This window comes from Nomascus leucogenys, chromosome 22a (genome assembly GCF_006542625.1).
Source record: "Nomascus leucogenys isolate Asia chromosome 22a, Asia_NLE_v1, whole genome shotgun sequence".
NCBI lineage: Eukaryota > Metazoa > Chordata > Mammalia > Primates > Hylobatidae > Nomascus > Nomascus leucogenys.
In genome coordinates, this window is record NC_044402.1 from 24810758 (window position 1) to 24828750 (window position 17993).

General features: G+C 36.7%; 1 protein-coding gene across 2 annotated transcripts in view; it reads left to right on the plus strand.

The window, feature by feature from the left end:
• The window catches only part of CEP128 (centrosomal protein 128), a 456203-nt gene that overhangs the window by 143449 nt on the left and 294761 nt on the right, over window positions 1-17993 (plus strand). For both annotated transcript variants that reach the window (XM_030803555.1, XM_004091859.2), the window contains 2 exons: window positions 6113-6463; window positions 13684-14334. In XM_030803555.1, coding sequence (XP_030659415.1) covers window positions 6113-6463; window positions 13684-14334 — 1002 coding nt within the window. The remainder of the gene's footprint in view (window positions 1-6112; window positions 6464-13683; window positions 14335-17993) is intronic.

The window sequence follows — 17993 nt, forward strand, 5'->3', positions numbered from 1 at the left end:
TCCCCTGCCTCGGCTCCAGCCAGACCCTCCGTTTGGGGTCCCTGACTTCCTGCAACAATGTTGCTTTGGTTCACGAAGGGTAAGCACCCTTCTAAGGTCACAGGATAGCAGAGCTGGGATTTGAACGCAAGCCTGAGTGACTCATTCTGTTTCCATGATATGTCACTGTCTTCCTAAAGATGTGACTTTTGAGTCATTACAGTCTGGCAGCTTTCTCACTTACCCTTACAAGTTTCTATACAAAGTACGTAAATACTATAAATGAAAATGATTATTTAAAATATGCATTGTTTATCCTGGTTTATTTGGGGGTAGATTTTCCATTTTCGATATATGTTTTTAAATGTTCACCAAGGTGCCCAGTCTCTTGTGTGTGTTCACTGTCAAGTGTGAGTAGAGGAAAAATTGCATTATATTATATTGTACTTTCGTTTCATCAGTGAAAAAATTAGTAGTTATTGTTGCCGCCTATATGGCAGTCTACTTTATGTCTCTTAAACCCTCATGGAAAATGTTTTAAATGCAGGCTTAGCAGTTCTTTTCTGGCATTTGAGAACTTGGATGATAAGTAGTTTTCTATGCTGAAATAAAGTTTTACTTAATAATAAGGAGAATTTACTGTGTCTAGAGTACAAAAAATATAGTTTATTTTGACCGCCTGGTTTCTGAGAGTCTAAAATTTTGCTCCATACAGGTAGATGGTGCCCAAGTGACCATCCCCTAATTAAAATGTTGGACACAATGAGCTTTCCTGATAGATTACACTTTATATGTGTTGTCAGAATTCACTGCTGGAGAAATTGAACAAGTCTTGTGTAATTTCACTGGGAGTGGACTCTTAGTTTCCACTGGACTTCACTTCATGTGCCTTTTTCTCCTTGCTAATTTTGCTTTCTATCTTTCCTCTTTAATAAATCTTAACATAATTATGACTGTAATATGCTGAGTCCTATAAATCCTTCCAACTACCAGCAAACCTGAGACCTTCAACACAACTACTCATCAACATTTTTTCCCACTTGAAGAAAGAAAGAGAAAAGAAGGGGAATTGAAAGGTATAAAGTTTTAGATTTAGATGGAGCTTTTATAAGCCTGTTGGCAATGTATGGGCAAGAATTTATGGTAATATGGATATTTCTGTTTTTGAGTTGTTCCTGTTTTTGACACTGCTTATATAGTGAGAAATAAACATGGACTTAATTAAGTGATATGAAATTTAACCATTCTGCTTTAGTGGCTGAGATAATTTCACACAATCTAAATATAAAAAGTTCTTCAGTGTAGAAGATGCCTTTAGGAATATATAATAGTAATAATAGAACTGAAAATCATTATAATGGAATAAATAAGAAAAATGCTTTTCATTTAGCATTTCAGGTAGTGCATCAGGAAAATAATATTTACTACTTGTGCCTTAATATTTACTATAAATACCCTGAAAGCATTTATGCATGGATTTATTATGTGTTTGTACACTTATGTGCTCTATGTATATGTTCATATGTATGTGAGTGAGAGTGTATGTGTGTTGGGAATTGATATGAGGGTTCTGTAGTATAGTCCTTTGATTGATGTGGGATAAATATTTATTACAGTTAGATTTTTCTGATTGGTTATTTGAGGAAGATGGATTAAAGAAATGCCGAAACAATGGCTGAATAGGATCCTTAGGAGAATATAGGAAGGACCTCTCTGATGAATTTTACCTGAAACATAACACAGGCTGATAGCAAAGCAGTAGCTACTGATAGTTTCTAGACTCAGGGCAGTTAGAAGAGGTGTTCATCCAGGACAAATTCAAACCTGCTTTCTCTTGAGTAGTGAAAACCACGATTATTTACAAGAAGATCCATACCTTTTTCTGTTCATTTACGCTCACATACCCAATCAATGACATGATCTTTTCAAATATTATTCAAAGTGAATTATTGCACTTAGCATGTTAATATAAGAGTCCGCAGTTTTTAAATGTGAGAACAAAAGAGTCTGCCTGCGTAAGCTCTGGGCTTGAATATGTGAATCCTGTGCTCCCTGTTGTTGCTGTGTAATTACAGAAGAATAAATAACCCTGAACTTACTTTGCTTCTGGGTTCAAGTGAGTTGCTGGAGAAATCCAAAGAATGTGGTATACTCTTGGGCCCATTATAAATTTGAGACTATCTAACTAGAACCTTATTTCTGTTTGTTATCTTTTAAACATCTATCAGTTGTTCATTTCCTCTTTTCCTACAGTGATTATTTCAGATCTTCTCACTATTAAAATACACAATTCAGCTCATTTCCATCCTCCCTCATCAGAGAGCCACTTTCCTGCCATTTTAGTAGGACCGCCTTTTTGTTAGGAGTTGGTCCTCAGATAAGTTTACTTCTTGACTTGCTAAATTTAAGAGGCCTGTGAGATTTCTAAGTGTAGAAAGTTATGAAGCCATTAGATATTTGAAAGTCTGGAGATGAGGGGTTAGTATGGCTTCTGAATGTAGGACTCACTAATACCTACTAATATCTGTCTACCTAAATACTCATCTACCAAGGGTATTGTGTAGGTGGGATGATGCATAATACTGGAATTTTATAGAGTTATTTAGATTTAAGAGGCTAAATGGTAGAAGAGACTCAGGAAAGGAGATTCTGAAAGAAGAATAAGAAGATAGAGAACTAGTGAGAAGTGGTATTATGAAAGTTAAGGAAGCAGAGAGAATGAGCAAGGGGTTATTAACAGCGTCACATGCTACAGGGAAACTAGGTGAAGGAAATTTTTCTTTTTTTGGACTGCATCTCGCTGTGTGGCCTAGGCTGTAGTGCAGTGGCGGAAGCTCAGCTCACTGCAAACTCTACCTCCTGGGTTCATGCTGTTCTTATGCCTCAGCCTCCTGAGTAGCTGGGATTACAGGCGTGTGCCACCATACCCAGCTAATTTTTGTGTTTTTAGTAGAGACGGGGTTTTCTCTATGTTGCCCAGGCTGGGCTCGAACTCCTGGGCTCAAGTGAGCCACCCACCTCTGCCTCCGAAAGTAAGATTTTTAAAGAGTTATTGTATTTGGCTGTAGGTGATCTTTGGGGATCTTGATGAGAGCTGTTTTCATAGTATGATGGAAACCAGATGTAGTGAACCAAGTGAACTGAAATAAGGTTGTGGGGGCATCAAGTATGGACCACTCTTTCCAGGATCTTGGCTTAAGTGGAAGATGAGTACAGGTACTGGGTAGAAGATAATCTAGGGTTAAGGAAAGTGCTTTTGTTGGTGTTGTTTTTCTTTTCTTTATTTTTTAAAATCTTTACTGTTAGTTTTTGAGATGAGAGAAGCAAAGCAGAATAGTCAAGTAGGAAAATCGCAGAGATAGGCTATTTGTCTAAGGAAGAATCCCCTTTCCTTGGGGGCTGGAAAAGAGAAGAAATTGACCATTGGTAAATTTTAAAATACTACAAGTAGGACATATTTGGGGTATCCTGCACTAACTGCCTGCCCAATTTTACTTCTGAAGGAGGAGCTATAGTACGTATTAAAACCAAGGGTAAAAATGGTAGGGTTGGAGATGAGACTTTTTGTCATAATGGCCCTTGTGTGAGCTGGGTTGAGGCATGTGGAAGACTTTCTGGGTGCCAGTGAGTTGACTGTCTGTGTGGTCACATCAACTGATAGTCCTGTGTGATTTTTCTCACAGGACTCAACCTGATGTAGGAATTAGGAATTTTTTAAGTTCACCTAGAGTTGGTGTTTTGTTGTTTATGTTCAGTGAATGAACAGTTTAAAGAGGGAGTCTAGATGTAAGCAAGAGATTGGCTAAAGTGAAAAAATACAGTGTTTGGGTTAGAGAGCCAGGATTTAAAGCTAGCAAAAGAAATCTCAAGGGAATGGTCATCTCCTTGACAATGAAGCACAGATAACACAGAAGGAAGAGGGTGTAATAGCTGATTAGATTGGTAATTAAATCCAGAGTTATGGGAAGAGGGTGGAGTGAGGAACCTCTTGCTTTAAAGGTGGCAGTTCTGATAAAAACACCAAGATAAAACCATGGCAGTGGGTGACTGAAGAGGCATGGAGTTGGGGTCATCTGAGAATCTGGAAGTTTAGCAATAGGTTGATAACATGGGCTCTAGAAGCAGACTATCCAGGTCCAAATCCCTATGCCCTCACTTATTAGCTGTGTGATCTTGAGCAAGTTATTAACTGCAGCAAATATTGGTTACTTTTCACTGAAATGGGGATAATAGTGTCTCATTTTAGATTTGTGTTGGAATTGAATGAGGTAATTCATATACAGCATTCAATCTCTGGTATAACTTGAGTACTCAATGCATTTCAGTCACAGTCATAGTTATTTGAGTATTATTGCTAGCTCTTTTTCTTTTAAATCTCAGCTTATACATCATCTCCCATGGGAGACTCTCTGCAGCCACATTGTAGTCTATAGACCCCTTTAGGTAACTCTCCATCATGTTTTAGCACCTGGGACTATCTAGTATAAGTTAGTGGTTAGTGAGAATACCTCCCTAATTAAAGTTAGCTTTTCTGGTATTAAAACTATGTCCTATTAATATTTCTATAAACCATATGCTTGATGAACAGGAAGTATAACCACTTTCCTTCCAAGTGTTTGTTGAAAGGAAAAATCAGTTCCATTTCTCTTTTGATCAGGAATCACTTGATTGCTGCTTGTTAATCAAGTTGAGTTCCAGCATATTGGTAAAACTTTTAGAATAAGAGCAAAAGGTAAACCACAATTACAAGGGTTTTCTCATCTTATTTTAGAATTTTCTACACACAGAAGTACACAGTTCTCAATTTACCATTTGGGTGGATGAAGCATCTTCCAGGCTGCATTGAATTTAGCAAACTGGACAAATGCAAACCTGTTGCCCAGAAAATGAAGCTTGTTTTTGAGGCATTTAAAAAAATGTTTGCCATAATGTCAAACCATGATTTTAATCATGAGGGAAATTATATTTAACCTTATTTGAGCCATAAATCATGGAATCTGGACCTGGAAACTCTGCTGTTGGGGCCAAAGGAGCTTGGTAAATGTTTCTAGTTTCATTTTCTGGACCTTAGTACAGTGGAGATGTTATTTATTGTTTATCCAACTCACAGCCTCATTCCAACCCCTTGAACCCATTCTTATTTGGACACATGACCTTTTTATGTTACTTTTGTTGCCACTAAGTATTTGGAAACTAAGGCTCAGGAGGGGCAGCTTATGTGACTCATTGTAAGTGCTTTATTTCTGAATTTATCACTTTCTTACAAAGCTTTACAAAAGTGGCTTAATGTTAATGATTCTTTAATTGCTTAATGTTAATGATTATTTTATTTGTATAAACTTGCATGAAACAATATCTTCTCATTTTTAAACTTAAAATAGATATTTACTTATTCTTAAAATATGTATTAATCATGATGATTTAGTGTAATTTCCAAATATATAATCACCATCCTGGCTTTAGGGAAGCTAGACTGAAGGTTTTTTTCTTGATTAGAGAAATATTCAAAATAAAGTTAAATTAAGTGTATTTATAAATCTGTACCATAGTGACTCATATCAGCTTGAGATAAGTGCTTCAATGTATAATATTATGTTGGTTTATCTGGAAATAATGTATAAACACTTTATTGGGAACCTAATGTTATCTATGCTGATGTTTCTTTCACTTTATTGTTACTTATTTTTATTTTTTTATTATAATTTTGTTTTGCTGCCAGAAGGCAAAATGTTATATATGATTGCTACTAATAGTTCTCTGATAACCTGACAAATTTTAAAACATCTATATTTCTTCAGCTGGATAAAACACTAGGTTGTTACTAAAATAATGCACATTGTTTGCTTCAAACGTGCCTTCTATTTTAGTGACAGTCAATTGGAAACACATATTTTCCCTTTTTGGATAATAAAATAGTCCAAGAAAGAGGGAATATTTGTATAAAAAATTATTCCCAACTAATGTGGTTATAAAATACAAAGAAAAGGACTCATATTTTCTAAATTGATTGCTAATGAATTTTAATACAGATGATTTCCATTTCAGTGACATTAGAGATTCTTGTTTGATGATATGCTACACACCCAATTTTGACAAGGATTTGTTCCTAATGTTTCGCATGCTGTATTCCTAGAATTTAACACGTGAACTGGAGAATGGGGAAAAACAGCAACTGCAGATGTTGGATCGACTTAAGGAGATCCAGAATCACTTTGACACATGTGAGGCCGAGCGTAAACATGCTGACCTTCAGATCTCAGAGCTGACTCGCCATGCGGAGGATGCAACCAAGCAGGCTGAGCAGTACCTCAGTGAGCTCCAGCAGTCAGAGGCTCTGAAAGAGGAGGCGGAGAAGAGGAGGGAAGACCTGAAACTGAAAGCTCAAGAATCCATTAGGCAGTGGAAGCTTAAACATAAGAAGTTAGAGCGAGCGTTGGAGAAACAATCTGAAACTGTTGATGAACTGACAGGCAAGAATAATCAGGTATAAAAGCCACATTCCTAAGGAGGGGTTTTCAATGTGACCCAACAATTCATTCATCTATCCTTTGAAAAAATACTTGAGTGCCATTCTGTGCATATAATCAATATGTCCTTGATAGAAGAATCTTTATTTCTTGGCTGTTTCAAAGTTAATTTTTAAGTATTATTTACTTAAGCCTTTTCATAGTTTAATATTATGTGGCTTTTCAGAGTTGGCCCATAAATAGATATACCCTTTGCCCCAGTTTAGGTGTAAGTTTCCTAAATTGAATTATTGTTTAATCTTCTAATATTCCAATGGAAAAAAAATTACTAAATCTTTGTTATTTTCACACAACTTTCCTCCCAATGCATTTATTTTAAAATCTCATTTATTTATATATTTTCAACTAGGTATTGGTTAGAAAGAAGCATTTAAAAAATGCAGTAGTTACTAGGGCCATTTACTGGCAGCAACTGTGATGGGCTTACTTAAATGCGTGACGCTGAGGATCTCACTGACTGAGCAGTGTTATGGGACCACAGCCCTCGTCAAGACTTTGCTTTTATGCCCTTTTGATAGCAACAAAACGCATTTCACTGATCTGTGTATGCATTTCACATTATCTTTTCTCTTGTATAATCAGTTACTTTAAATGGATTTTATGCTCCTATGTTGAGTCTAATCTGATATATCTTTGGGTTGAATTAAACCCAGATGTTTATAAGATAATAAGCAGGAAAGTCGTGATTGATTTTTATCCATGTTTATTCTTGGTTTATCATCTGTGCTTTGTCATTTGTCACTTGTTGAGAACTGTGTACATTCCAAAAGAATAATCATTTGGATAAGTTGACTTTCTTTTAAAAGAAAACAAAATGTAGGGCATTATATTTATAAAATCAATTTTCAGCATTCAAGAGTGACTGATGATTATTTCAGATGAGCTGTCATGGAAAAGATGCTTTATCTTTTACATATGAATTTCTCGGACCTATAGAAGATGCAAGAAATGATCATTTTGCACTCACTGTGGATTGCTTTTCATTTTAACCCATCTGACACATACTGGGTGGCTGGTTGCCCTGAAGTAAAGCAGTTCTAAAGCTTTCAGACTTGTGTCTGAACTGATCTGATCCCAGGAAATTGCTCTATCTTGATTATTCTGTTGTCAGCCTGATCTGGCAACTGGCTCAATGAGCCTGACTGTAAGGTAGGTAGGTAGCTAGCTAGAGGAGTGGTTGAGGGAATTGATTGATTGAAAATCTCATTTAGAGATTTTACTTAATTAGAAGAGATTTAGAAGGGTCCATGTTATCATACAGTAATTCCAGTCCATGGTGCTGAGACTTTTCTGGGTTGAGTTTTCAGAATATTAAAAATTGTTTAACAATCATTTCCCAGAATACTTCCAATTATTTTTATCACTTAGCATTACTAATGATAAGCAAAGAAGCAGTTTTGAAGTGATTGCCACAGTTAGGGTCGTAACACAATTATCACAGCAGGCATTGTAATTTCTCCTTTAAAAGCCTTAAAAATTAATGCAGCATGTTGCAGTTAGAGCAATGGTTTTTCAAGGAAAAAGAATAAGAAATGTGCTCAGTAAATCTGTGATGTGGAAATACATGGTAAATAATTTTGGAAAAAAAGTTTAAAAATGTATTACTGAATATTATTTCAAAGGGATATTTAATTCTTAATAAAATCACAAAGCCACCGTAACACATTTGTAATACAGCTACTTTCTTTTTGATTTTTAGGGCTAATTATTTTCAAAAAGTGACTCCAAGGTATTTTGGAAGGGTGTATTAAAATAAAAATTATACTGATTTACAAATATAACATATTGTGGCTTAAAGAATAAATTACTTAATAAGCCTTACTGAGTCATTTTATATGCTTATATGATGCTCTCCTCATATTTTCGGTATGGTTCTGTGTCTACCGCCAGTTCTCTTTTTCTAGCATAATTTATTTTCTGCTTTAAGATTTGTTACTTAAAAAATATACAAAACAGCAAAAGGCTTTTTTTTCTCTTAAAAATTTCTCTGACTTATTTCTTTTTTCCTGCTTTTTACATTTCTGGAATCTTAGTAAGATTATCAGATATATATCATATTACAAAACTACTTCATTACTGAAGGATGTGCAATATCAAATCATATATTGCTGCAGGGGAAAAAAAAAAACAAACCCAGACAGATCAAATTGTATACTTTCCTCAAAGACAATGAAATGGATATTTACGTCAGGGAATTGTGGTGTACTTCAGGGATATGTAGGTAACACATATTAGGAGACCGAAAACTTTATAGGTACAATTAATCTAGTCGTTAAGTTGTGGTATTTTTGCTTCTTTTTTTCTTTTACGGTACTGTTTGAAATTATTGGTTTGTACAGGTGCTTTGAAAACAATAAAGGAAAAGATTGGACTCCAATCATAGTATATGCTTTTCTGAATGTTTCCAATTTTTTTATATTCTTTTTTAATATGGATAATGGGAATACTTTCTAGGTTTTTTGTTGTTGTTGTTTTGTTTTGTTTCGTTTTGTTTTGTTTCCCCTGCTGAATTGGCAGAATAATTGGCTTGCTTATGTTTTGAGCTTTTTGATTGTTAGTATTTGACTTCAAGAATCTTAAATTACCATCTATTCCTTCTGTGTATTTCCTTCCTGCTGAAAGAAAAAAAGAGTTATATGTAATATATGCTATCTTGTAAAATCTGAATTTTTGAATGGTTGAAAGTAAGAAGGATCAGTGCCAAAGTGTATGATTTTTTGAATGCATATGCAGTCCTATCACATACAGTTCAAGAAATGCTAGAGTATGTATTAGTATAATCCAGCCATCTGCCTGCATTTTCCCTCACATGCAGGTAAAAAAACAAAACAAAACAACAACAACAACAACAAAATCGAGCAATCCCCTCATCTACCTTTTAGTTAATTAAAAAAAAAAACAAACTGTATATATAATACTTTGTGTTCAGGTCTTTGAGGAGTTGGCGTCTGTTTCTATAATTGCCATGGTTTTAGATAGTATCATTCTTTTGGCTTCACACAGCTATTTTCAGGCCTTCTTTCAGTAATCTTTGCTTTTGCCCCTTCTTTGGAAGCTTGGTTTGCCTGGTTAGAACGTTCTTTCCCCATTTTTGCTCTTGACTGCTGGCTGTTTTTCATTTATGCCCCTACATTTCTCAAGGATTTTAGCACTTGGCTTTGCATCAACCTGTTTTATGACATTAATTCTTGCCATCATCCTTAGTAACTTCAAAGTTCAAGTCTGCAACCTACTGAAGTCTGTATGCTTATAATTCACTAATGTCTTATTTTATAGTGACCGTCACTGAAATAATTCTACTTCAGCATCTAATTTCTGTGTTTAAATTTTATCTTCATCTGTAATTGTTTCATATCCAAGCCTTCAGTTCCAAAGCTCAGTCTCTGATTTTTCATAATTCTTCTATTCCCTACGCCCTAGCTTTTTTAACTATTCATACCCAATTTTGATCTTTCTACATTCCTCTGGTTTACTAGCCAGTTTCTGGATTCAGTTTTTTTCCTGTCACATTGGACTTCATTGACAGCTACTTTGATGTTGTTCTCATCACATCTTCAATTTCTTTCTTCTCCCTCATACCTTTTACCGATTTCTAATCTGGAGTCAACCCGACTTTCCACTTTTTCCATTCCTTCTGCTTAACAGTAACAGCAAAACTTCCATAGAAATATCAGTTGGCTTCTATAGTATTCATGGTTACCTCCTCCCTCCCCCTATCCATTCCATTCAGTAATGAATGTAAGACCATCACTAGGTACAAAATTGCAGAGAGCTGGAGCCAGAGCTTTGACATACTGTGTCTGGAGCAGTTCTGCCTGGAACGATTTTCTTGTGGTTTAAGCCATTTCGGATTGGGATTTTCTCTTACCCTCAGCAGAAAAAAGTCAAGTTTGTGTAAACTTTGAGTTCTAGAAATAAGGAGCTATAAGTAAACTAAATTGTAGAATTTACTGAGAGGAGAAGTAGGGTAAGGGGCAAGAGAGGATCATATTGTTCTAAAGGGAAAGTTGGTAAACCTTGCTATGTGGTTGGAAGCAATTGGTTTAAACAGAAATCATTTAGGGGCATTGATGCTGTGAATAAGAGGATAGTATTAAGTGACTGGTAGGAAAACTTTAGGATGTTGGAGTATGTTGTGTACGTATTTCAGCCTTCAGTAAGGTCTTACAAGAGAAAAACAAGTTTAGGTTGAAACTGGTCTGTCTAAAAGCAGAGAGTTTTGTTCGTTTGTGTTTGGTTGTTTAAGGTGGGGAGCCTGAAGTCTGCAACCTATAATACAAATTGCCTATGAGTCTGATAATTTGGAACCCCTTAGGTTTGGAAAAGCCAAATTATTTATCCAAACTGAAATTAGTGCAAGCACAAGAGGGAGTCAGGAAACAACAACAACAACAAAAAGAGATCCTGGCCAAAGGGGACCCAATTCCACTGTTTTGATTTGCCTCAAGATAAAGGCTATTCAATTGAGGGCCCTGGGTATGTCCAGGGTATTGAGATGGCAGTAAAGACATTGACATTTTCAGACTCAGAGAAAGTGCCTAGACAAAATCTTAAGCTGTGGCTACTAGGCAAGCAATTAACCAGAATCAGATCGACAGAGCTTACTTTTTAGTATCTGTATTGCCAAAGAAATTCCAAACTTGACCACATGGTCTGTGACTGTCTTCCCTGTGGCTGTCACCCTTGTCAGGAATTGATGTGAAGCTTGGAACACTGCAAAGACAGCAAAAGATGGAGAGTTATAGAGTAGCAGAGCCTGAGCTTTGAGGGATTCTTCTTGAACCATCCTATCTCTGGACTTTCTGTTATGTGAGAAAAAGAAATATCTTTGCTTTTTAATCCAACTTCAGGAAGATATAATATTTCATAATTAAAGACACTTTACATGGTATGACTTCATTATGAAAATGTGATTTTAATCCTCAGCACCGCCTATAAGTCTCTCAACTCATGCCAAAGGGGCTAAGTTATCTGCTTCAAACATATATCACTATATTGAAGGCCCCTACCCTTGCTCAGTCCGTCCCATGCTATCTTTACAGCCCAAATTTGATTCTATCAGTTTTTGTGTTCTCTAGTTTGGTAAGTAGAATGACCCTCCCCAAAGAAGTCATCCTAATTTCTGGAACCCATGAATATGATAAGACATTACTCCTGTGATCACATTATCTGGATGGGCCTAATCTTATCACATGAGCCCTCAATAGAAGTTTTTTTTTTTTCTGGCTATTGAGAGAAGGGGACATCAGAGAGAGTTGGAGCTTGGGAAGGATTCATCACGCTGTTCAAGCTTTGTAGATGGCAGAGTCCATGAGCCAAGGAACAAGGTTGGCTTCTAGAAGTTCAGAATAATCGCTGACCAAAAGCTAGCAAGGAAATGGGGACCCAAAGTCCCACAACTGTATGGAAACAAGTTGTATCAGAAACCTGAATGAGCTTGGACATGGATTCTCCTGAGAACCTCCAGACAAAAGCCCTGGCCAGCTGATACCTTGATTTTAGTCTTAGGAGGCCTTAAGCTGAATACCTTGCTTGGCCTTTCAACCTATTGGAAGCAGTGAGACAAAAAATGTGTATTGTTTTAAGCTACTAAGTCTGTTGGAAATTGTTATGAAGCAATAGAAAAATAATACATCTACCCTTAGGCTCATCCATATTTCTCCTACCTTATATTGTTTTGAAAGTGAACTCCTTCATCTGTGTTCCAGAGTTCCTTCACTTCAGTTATTGTGTCTTTTCACAGTAGAGACGGGGTCTTGCTATGTTGCCCAGGCTGGTCTCAAACTCCTGAGCCAAAGCTATCTTCCCGCCTGAGCCTTCCAAATAGCTGGGATTATAGGTGTGTGCCACTGGGCCTGGCTCTTTTTACAGTTTTGATCACTACCTTGCATAAACACCTCCCTGAGACCCTAGTACCTCCTCGAACTTAAATTCTACTCCAACTTTTTGTTTCTCCTTTCTCACTAATCTTCATCACAGTCTTATGAAATAGCTATTATTATTTTCTCTAGTAAGAGAAATGATTTCCCTGAGGCCATAGAATTGCCCATGATTGAACTGAGAATCAAATTCACTTCTTTCTGGTCAGAGCTCAACTGCTTATTCACCTCCTTTTATTAGTTCTCATGTTATCTTTGTGCTCTTTCTTTCTTTCAGTTAAAACTGAGCGGGATAGGGGAAACTTTTTTTTGGAGTGATTGACTCATTAAATTTTTGTCAGAAATTGTTTTACACTGAAGTATAAAATGTGAAGTGTAGAAATGTCTTGCAAATATTTGCATTTTAACTCATTATTTGTAATTCTGAAATGAGTCTTAATTGGTTCCTTTTTTTCCCACCTGTTTCAAGACATGGTGTGGGCATCAGTAAGTAGGCACGGAGATTATCTTTGGTGCCAGTGTTGTATAGAAAACAATCTTGGTTCCCTTGGCTGCCCACTATTTTATTTGCAATGATTAGGTGGTGAGATTAGAGGCCAGAAGAGTTAAACCCTTGACCTCTGTCCTTCAATGTAAATCGTAGAGAGGCTGGCATAGAATGATGGATTTCTAGGCCTTTGACTTTTCACTTGAGCCCTTTCCCAACCTTTCCTGACTTAATCTCATTTCTGTCTTTGTGGACTTCAAGGCTCCTAGTTGCATATTGGTGAGTTTTTGCCACCATTGATATTTTAAAAATAATGGCTGAATGTACTGTAAACTTTCTTACATTGGATCTGCATGCTTCCCTATATTATTTTCCATCTCTGTTTTGGGGTTTCTCCTTTTTAAAAGTGTGTCATTGGAATGTACATCATTATTATTTTAGGTAATATGGTATTATTTCAACCTCTAGTAAGTTTTCTTTATAATGGGAGTCTCTGATTTCCCCATTTGTTTGCTCAATTTTATCTTATATTTAAATAATTATTTGTGACCATGGATTGAAATAAGTTTTGGTGAGGAAAATTCAAAATACATATTTCAGTGTGTTGCTATTTCAGGACAATTATATATCCCCCCCCACCCTTTCTGGCCTGAAAATATTTTTATTACAAAATGGAAAAAATACAAAAATTATTTGATGAATTTTTTTTCTCCTCGTGGGTTAAACATTATTTTGCTGACTGGCAGAGTCTATGGTGAATTTTACAGTAACTTTTACTTTTTTCTTTTGCTTCATGTTCTTAACCTGATAGATTTTAAAAGAAAAGGATGAATTGAAAACCCAGCTGTACGCAGCATTACAACAAATAGAGAATCTTCGAAAGGAATTGAATGATGTCCTAACAAAGCGTGCCCTTCAGGAGGAGGAGCTTCACTCCAAGGAGGAGAAATTATGTGATATTAAGTCTCATCAAGCTGACCTTGAATTGGAAGTTAAGAATTCCCTGGATACCATCCACAGACTGGAAAGCGAATTGAAAAAGCAGAGTAAGATCCAAAGCCAGATGAAAGTTGAGAAAGCTCACTTGGAGGAAGAAATTGCAGAGCTCAAGAAGAGCGAGGCCCAGGACAAAGCTAAACTTCTTGAGATGCAAGAGTCCATCAAGGACCTGAGTGCCATCCGAGCAGATCTTGCTAATAAATTGGCCGAGGAAGAGAGAGCCAAGAAAGCAGTGCTTAAGGACCTTTCTGACCTCACTGCACAGGCAAAATCCAGGGATGAAGAAACAGCTACAATCATCACACAGTTAAAGCTGGAACGAGATGTGCACCAGAGGGAGCTGAAAGATCTCACATCATCATTGCAGAGTGTGAAAACAAAACATGAACAGAATATCCAAGAGCTTATGAAGCACTTTAAGAAAGAAAAGAATGAGGCTGAGAATCATATCAGGACTCTGAAGGTAACTCTGCTGAATTATCCTGATGATACTGAAGGAATTTTTCTGGTGGCTCATGAAGTTAATAAAGCGTAAACTTTTAGAGATCATTCTGTATTCCCAAGCACTGAAGGGAAGATAAAACCAACAATAAAGAGGCTTATTCATGCCTGTTTGGCCAGGTTGAAATGAGTTATAGCAGCCACCTGGGAGCACCTATTTCAGAGCATTGAAGCCCTTTATAAAGAACGTTTAGCTGTTTGGGGAGTTCAGGAAAGGCAGAGGTGGCAGTAAGTCGTGGACCTGAAACGTGCCCTCATTCAACATTTATGACCTCCTAAAATATAAAAGGCAAAGACTTATCAAGGCCAGAGAAGCTATAACCACAGTCCTTATTAGTATGGTAACTAAAGTGGATCAGCTTATGGGCTGTGTAAACCCAAGGCTTTCGAGATTTACTCCTTCTTTTCCAAATCAAAGCTGCCTGGGTAAATGCCTAATTGGGATCTTGCATTTGAGGAAATGTTTCTAAGGTCTAACGTTATTAGCATTATCACCATGCAGGGCAATCATATTATAACATGATTGTCAGGAGTGTGATAAATCTGTTCCTCTTCCCGTCTTTTTTTTTTTTTCCATAACACTTATCATATGATATAGATTCCATATTATTTATTTTTTAATCTTCCTTTATTGAAATGAAGACTCTCTGAGGATAGGGATTTTGGTCTGTTCTGCTTCTAGCTATATCCCCAGTGTCTACAACAGTTTTTTAGAACATTGTAAATATGTATTGAATAGGTGAATGAATGAATGGATAAATCTTCGAAGGTTAATTATTATAATGTTTTTCAAAAGTCTTTGAAATGCAACTACTGCTTTCAAAATGCTTATGATGCATGATGAAATGATATTGAAATAGCTGACATCTGTAAAATGATATAGCTGTTCTATGAGTTCTTCCCCAGTCCTAGATAGCCTTCTGGCATTAGTGGATTTGGGGTCTTCAGTTGGGGTTGGTGGGTGAGAATGGAGGCTAAAATAGGTAAAAGACCCTTACTATATTTCACTGAACCTAAGACACCTTATAAGATGCATCATTGCTGTTATTACTAGATGCATATGCTCCTAAGAAATAAAAATGCTGCCTCCTGTCTATGAAACCATGATATGCTATCAAGTGTAAGAACTCCCAGGTCAGAGATGGTCAAATGCGGAAGATACACATTTTAATGTTGATGAACTATGGAATAGTAATCTTTTAGAGTTGATGAATATATAAACAATAGTAGAATCAGGGATATGGAGAAGAAGAGCTGATCTTATAGAAAATAAAATATATATTACAAGTTGATTGATTGGCTGTGACAATAACAATACTACCAGCAAACAGTTTTTCAACATTTTGTGCTGGTCACTGCTCTAAGAACTTTACAAGTGTTAATCATTTAATACTCACCTCACCCTGCAGATTGTGTGGTATTATTTTCTCCCTGATGAGGAAATTGGGATACAGAAGGTTAAGTAATTTGCCCACGGTCTTACAGCAGGAGAGTGGTAGGGAAAGGATTTGAACTCAGGTAATTAACTGTGTTCTTAACTGCTTTGCTAGTCTGGAAAAAAGTTTAGACTCAAGGACAGGTAGGTAATGACTTTGGGGGATTAGGTGGATAATGATGCTATTGCCAACATAGAGAATACAGGCAGAATAGAAGATTTGAAGAGAACAGTGGTAAATCTAGTTTGTTTTTGTTTTTGTTGTTGTTGTTTTGTAGCATATTGTGTTAGGGGGAGGGACTTTAAGCTTAACCAAGAAGGTCTAGGTGGAACAGATTAGTATATAATTAGTACATAATAATTAATAGGGTCAAGAGTTGAGGGAGAAATTGAGATAAGAGTGAAATATTTCGGAGCCAGTTAACTCTTGGGTGGTAGTTGATATCATGGGATTTGGATGAGATTGTGCAGGGAATAAAAAGCGGATGAGACTCTCAAACACTAATGTTTTAAGGAAGGAATTTACTAAAAGGGCCTAGCAAATAAAAATAAAAGGCCATATGACAGATAGGAGGAGAATCAGAAGAGAATGATGTCTTGGAAACCCAGGTAAGACATTTTAAGAAAGTTATAATCAAGAGTGATAAATGTGACAGGCAAGCTGAAAGAAGAAGTATAAAAAGCCTTCATTCCATTCAACAGATGTTGATGGAGAAAGTACATGAGAAGATGTGAGGGGATTTGATAAAAAATAAGAGTATATAGCATTTAACAGGAGACAAGACATCCTTCCTCTGAAGGATTAGGAGGAAACCAGTAAGACTGGGGAAGTTGGTAGGGATGATCTGGGGAAATTGATGTGAATCTTGACTGATAGCCTTTCTTCTCTCTGAAGTAGAATAGGACAGTAGTGCAGCAAGAAATGAGGAGCAGTGAAGATGAAAATTGGTGTGAAGACTGGTACAAACTGAACGAGACTAGTCTAGGAGCATGTAAAGTACTTCCACGTGGCTAACATTGAAGAACAAAGATTGTGGGCAAAGGAATGAGAAAGCTGAAGGATAAAAATCTGCAGTCAGAGGTTGCTGATTTCGTCAGGAAGTGCAATATAAGAATTTTCGGAGTTAAGGTCTAAGGTGTGGTCATGCAGTGGTTGCTATTGTGTGATGTTGGTGAAGGTAGTTGGGAAAGAACAGCTCAAATAACTTTGAAGTTATCTTGTGGGATGGACACTTGGCTATTTAAGATATTATTGTGAAGGCATTAATTGGTCACATGCCAAAAACCACAGTGAAGAGGGTGACTGGTCAGTCAGATGTTGCCAGCAAGGTAGAGGGGGTTGATGAGAAATAGTGTGATGTGAAAGGAAGGCAGGGTTTCTACCTGAGGACAAGCATGTAATGATTTGTTAGGAGAAACTGGCATGGCATAGAGAAATGGTTTAAGAAGCTTGCAGTTTTCTTGAGAGTGTTGTTGAAACTAGAACCTTCCTTCTCACTAGTACTTATGTCTTATCACCATTATTTAGGTTGTATAATAATCAACACAATGGTCAGGAGTTAGTAATAATTTTTTCAGTTAGAGCACGTTCAAGATCATCTCTGTAAGGCCATAATTCTCATTCAGATATGCATTCTTCAGTGAGAAATAGTAATTGCATTTGCTCTTGGATACATTGGCATATGGACAATATATCATATGTCATACTAGAAAACAGAATGCAGACTGCTAACTCGCAACCTAGCCATACTTCTAAGTAACTTCCCTACTTCCCTCTAGTTCCTTTCTCTACCTGCAACACCTCCCGTTAGCCCCCCAGATACTCTCTGATTTCCTTTCCCAAAATATGTATTTGAGTGTGTTACTTTCTACTGAAAAACCTTCGTTATTTACTGTCTCTGTAATAAAATCTCTACTCCAGCCCAGCCCCTTTGAAATGATTCTACCTTACTCATGTACATTCATTACCTTTTTTTTTTTTTTTTTTTGAGATGGAGTCTTGCTCTGTCACCAGGCTGGAGTGCAGTGGCACAGTCTCAGCTCACTGCAGCTTCCACCGCCCAGGTTCAAGCAATTCTCCTACCTCAGCCTCCCGAGTAGCTGGGACTACAGGTGTGCACCACCACACCCAGCTAATTTTTGTATTTTTAGTAGAGATGGGGTTTCACAATGTTGGCCAGGATGGT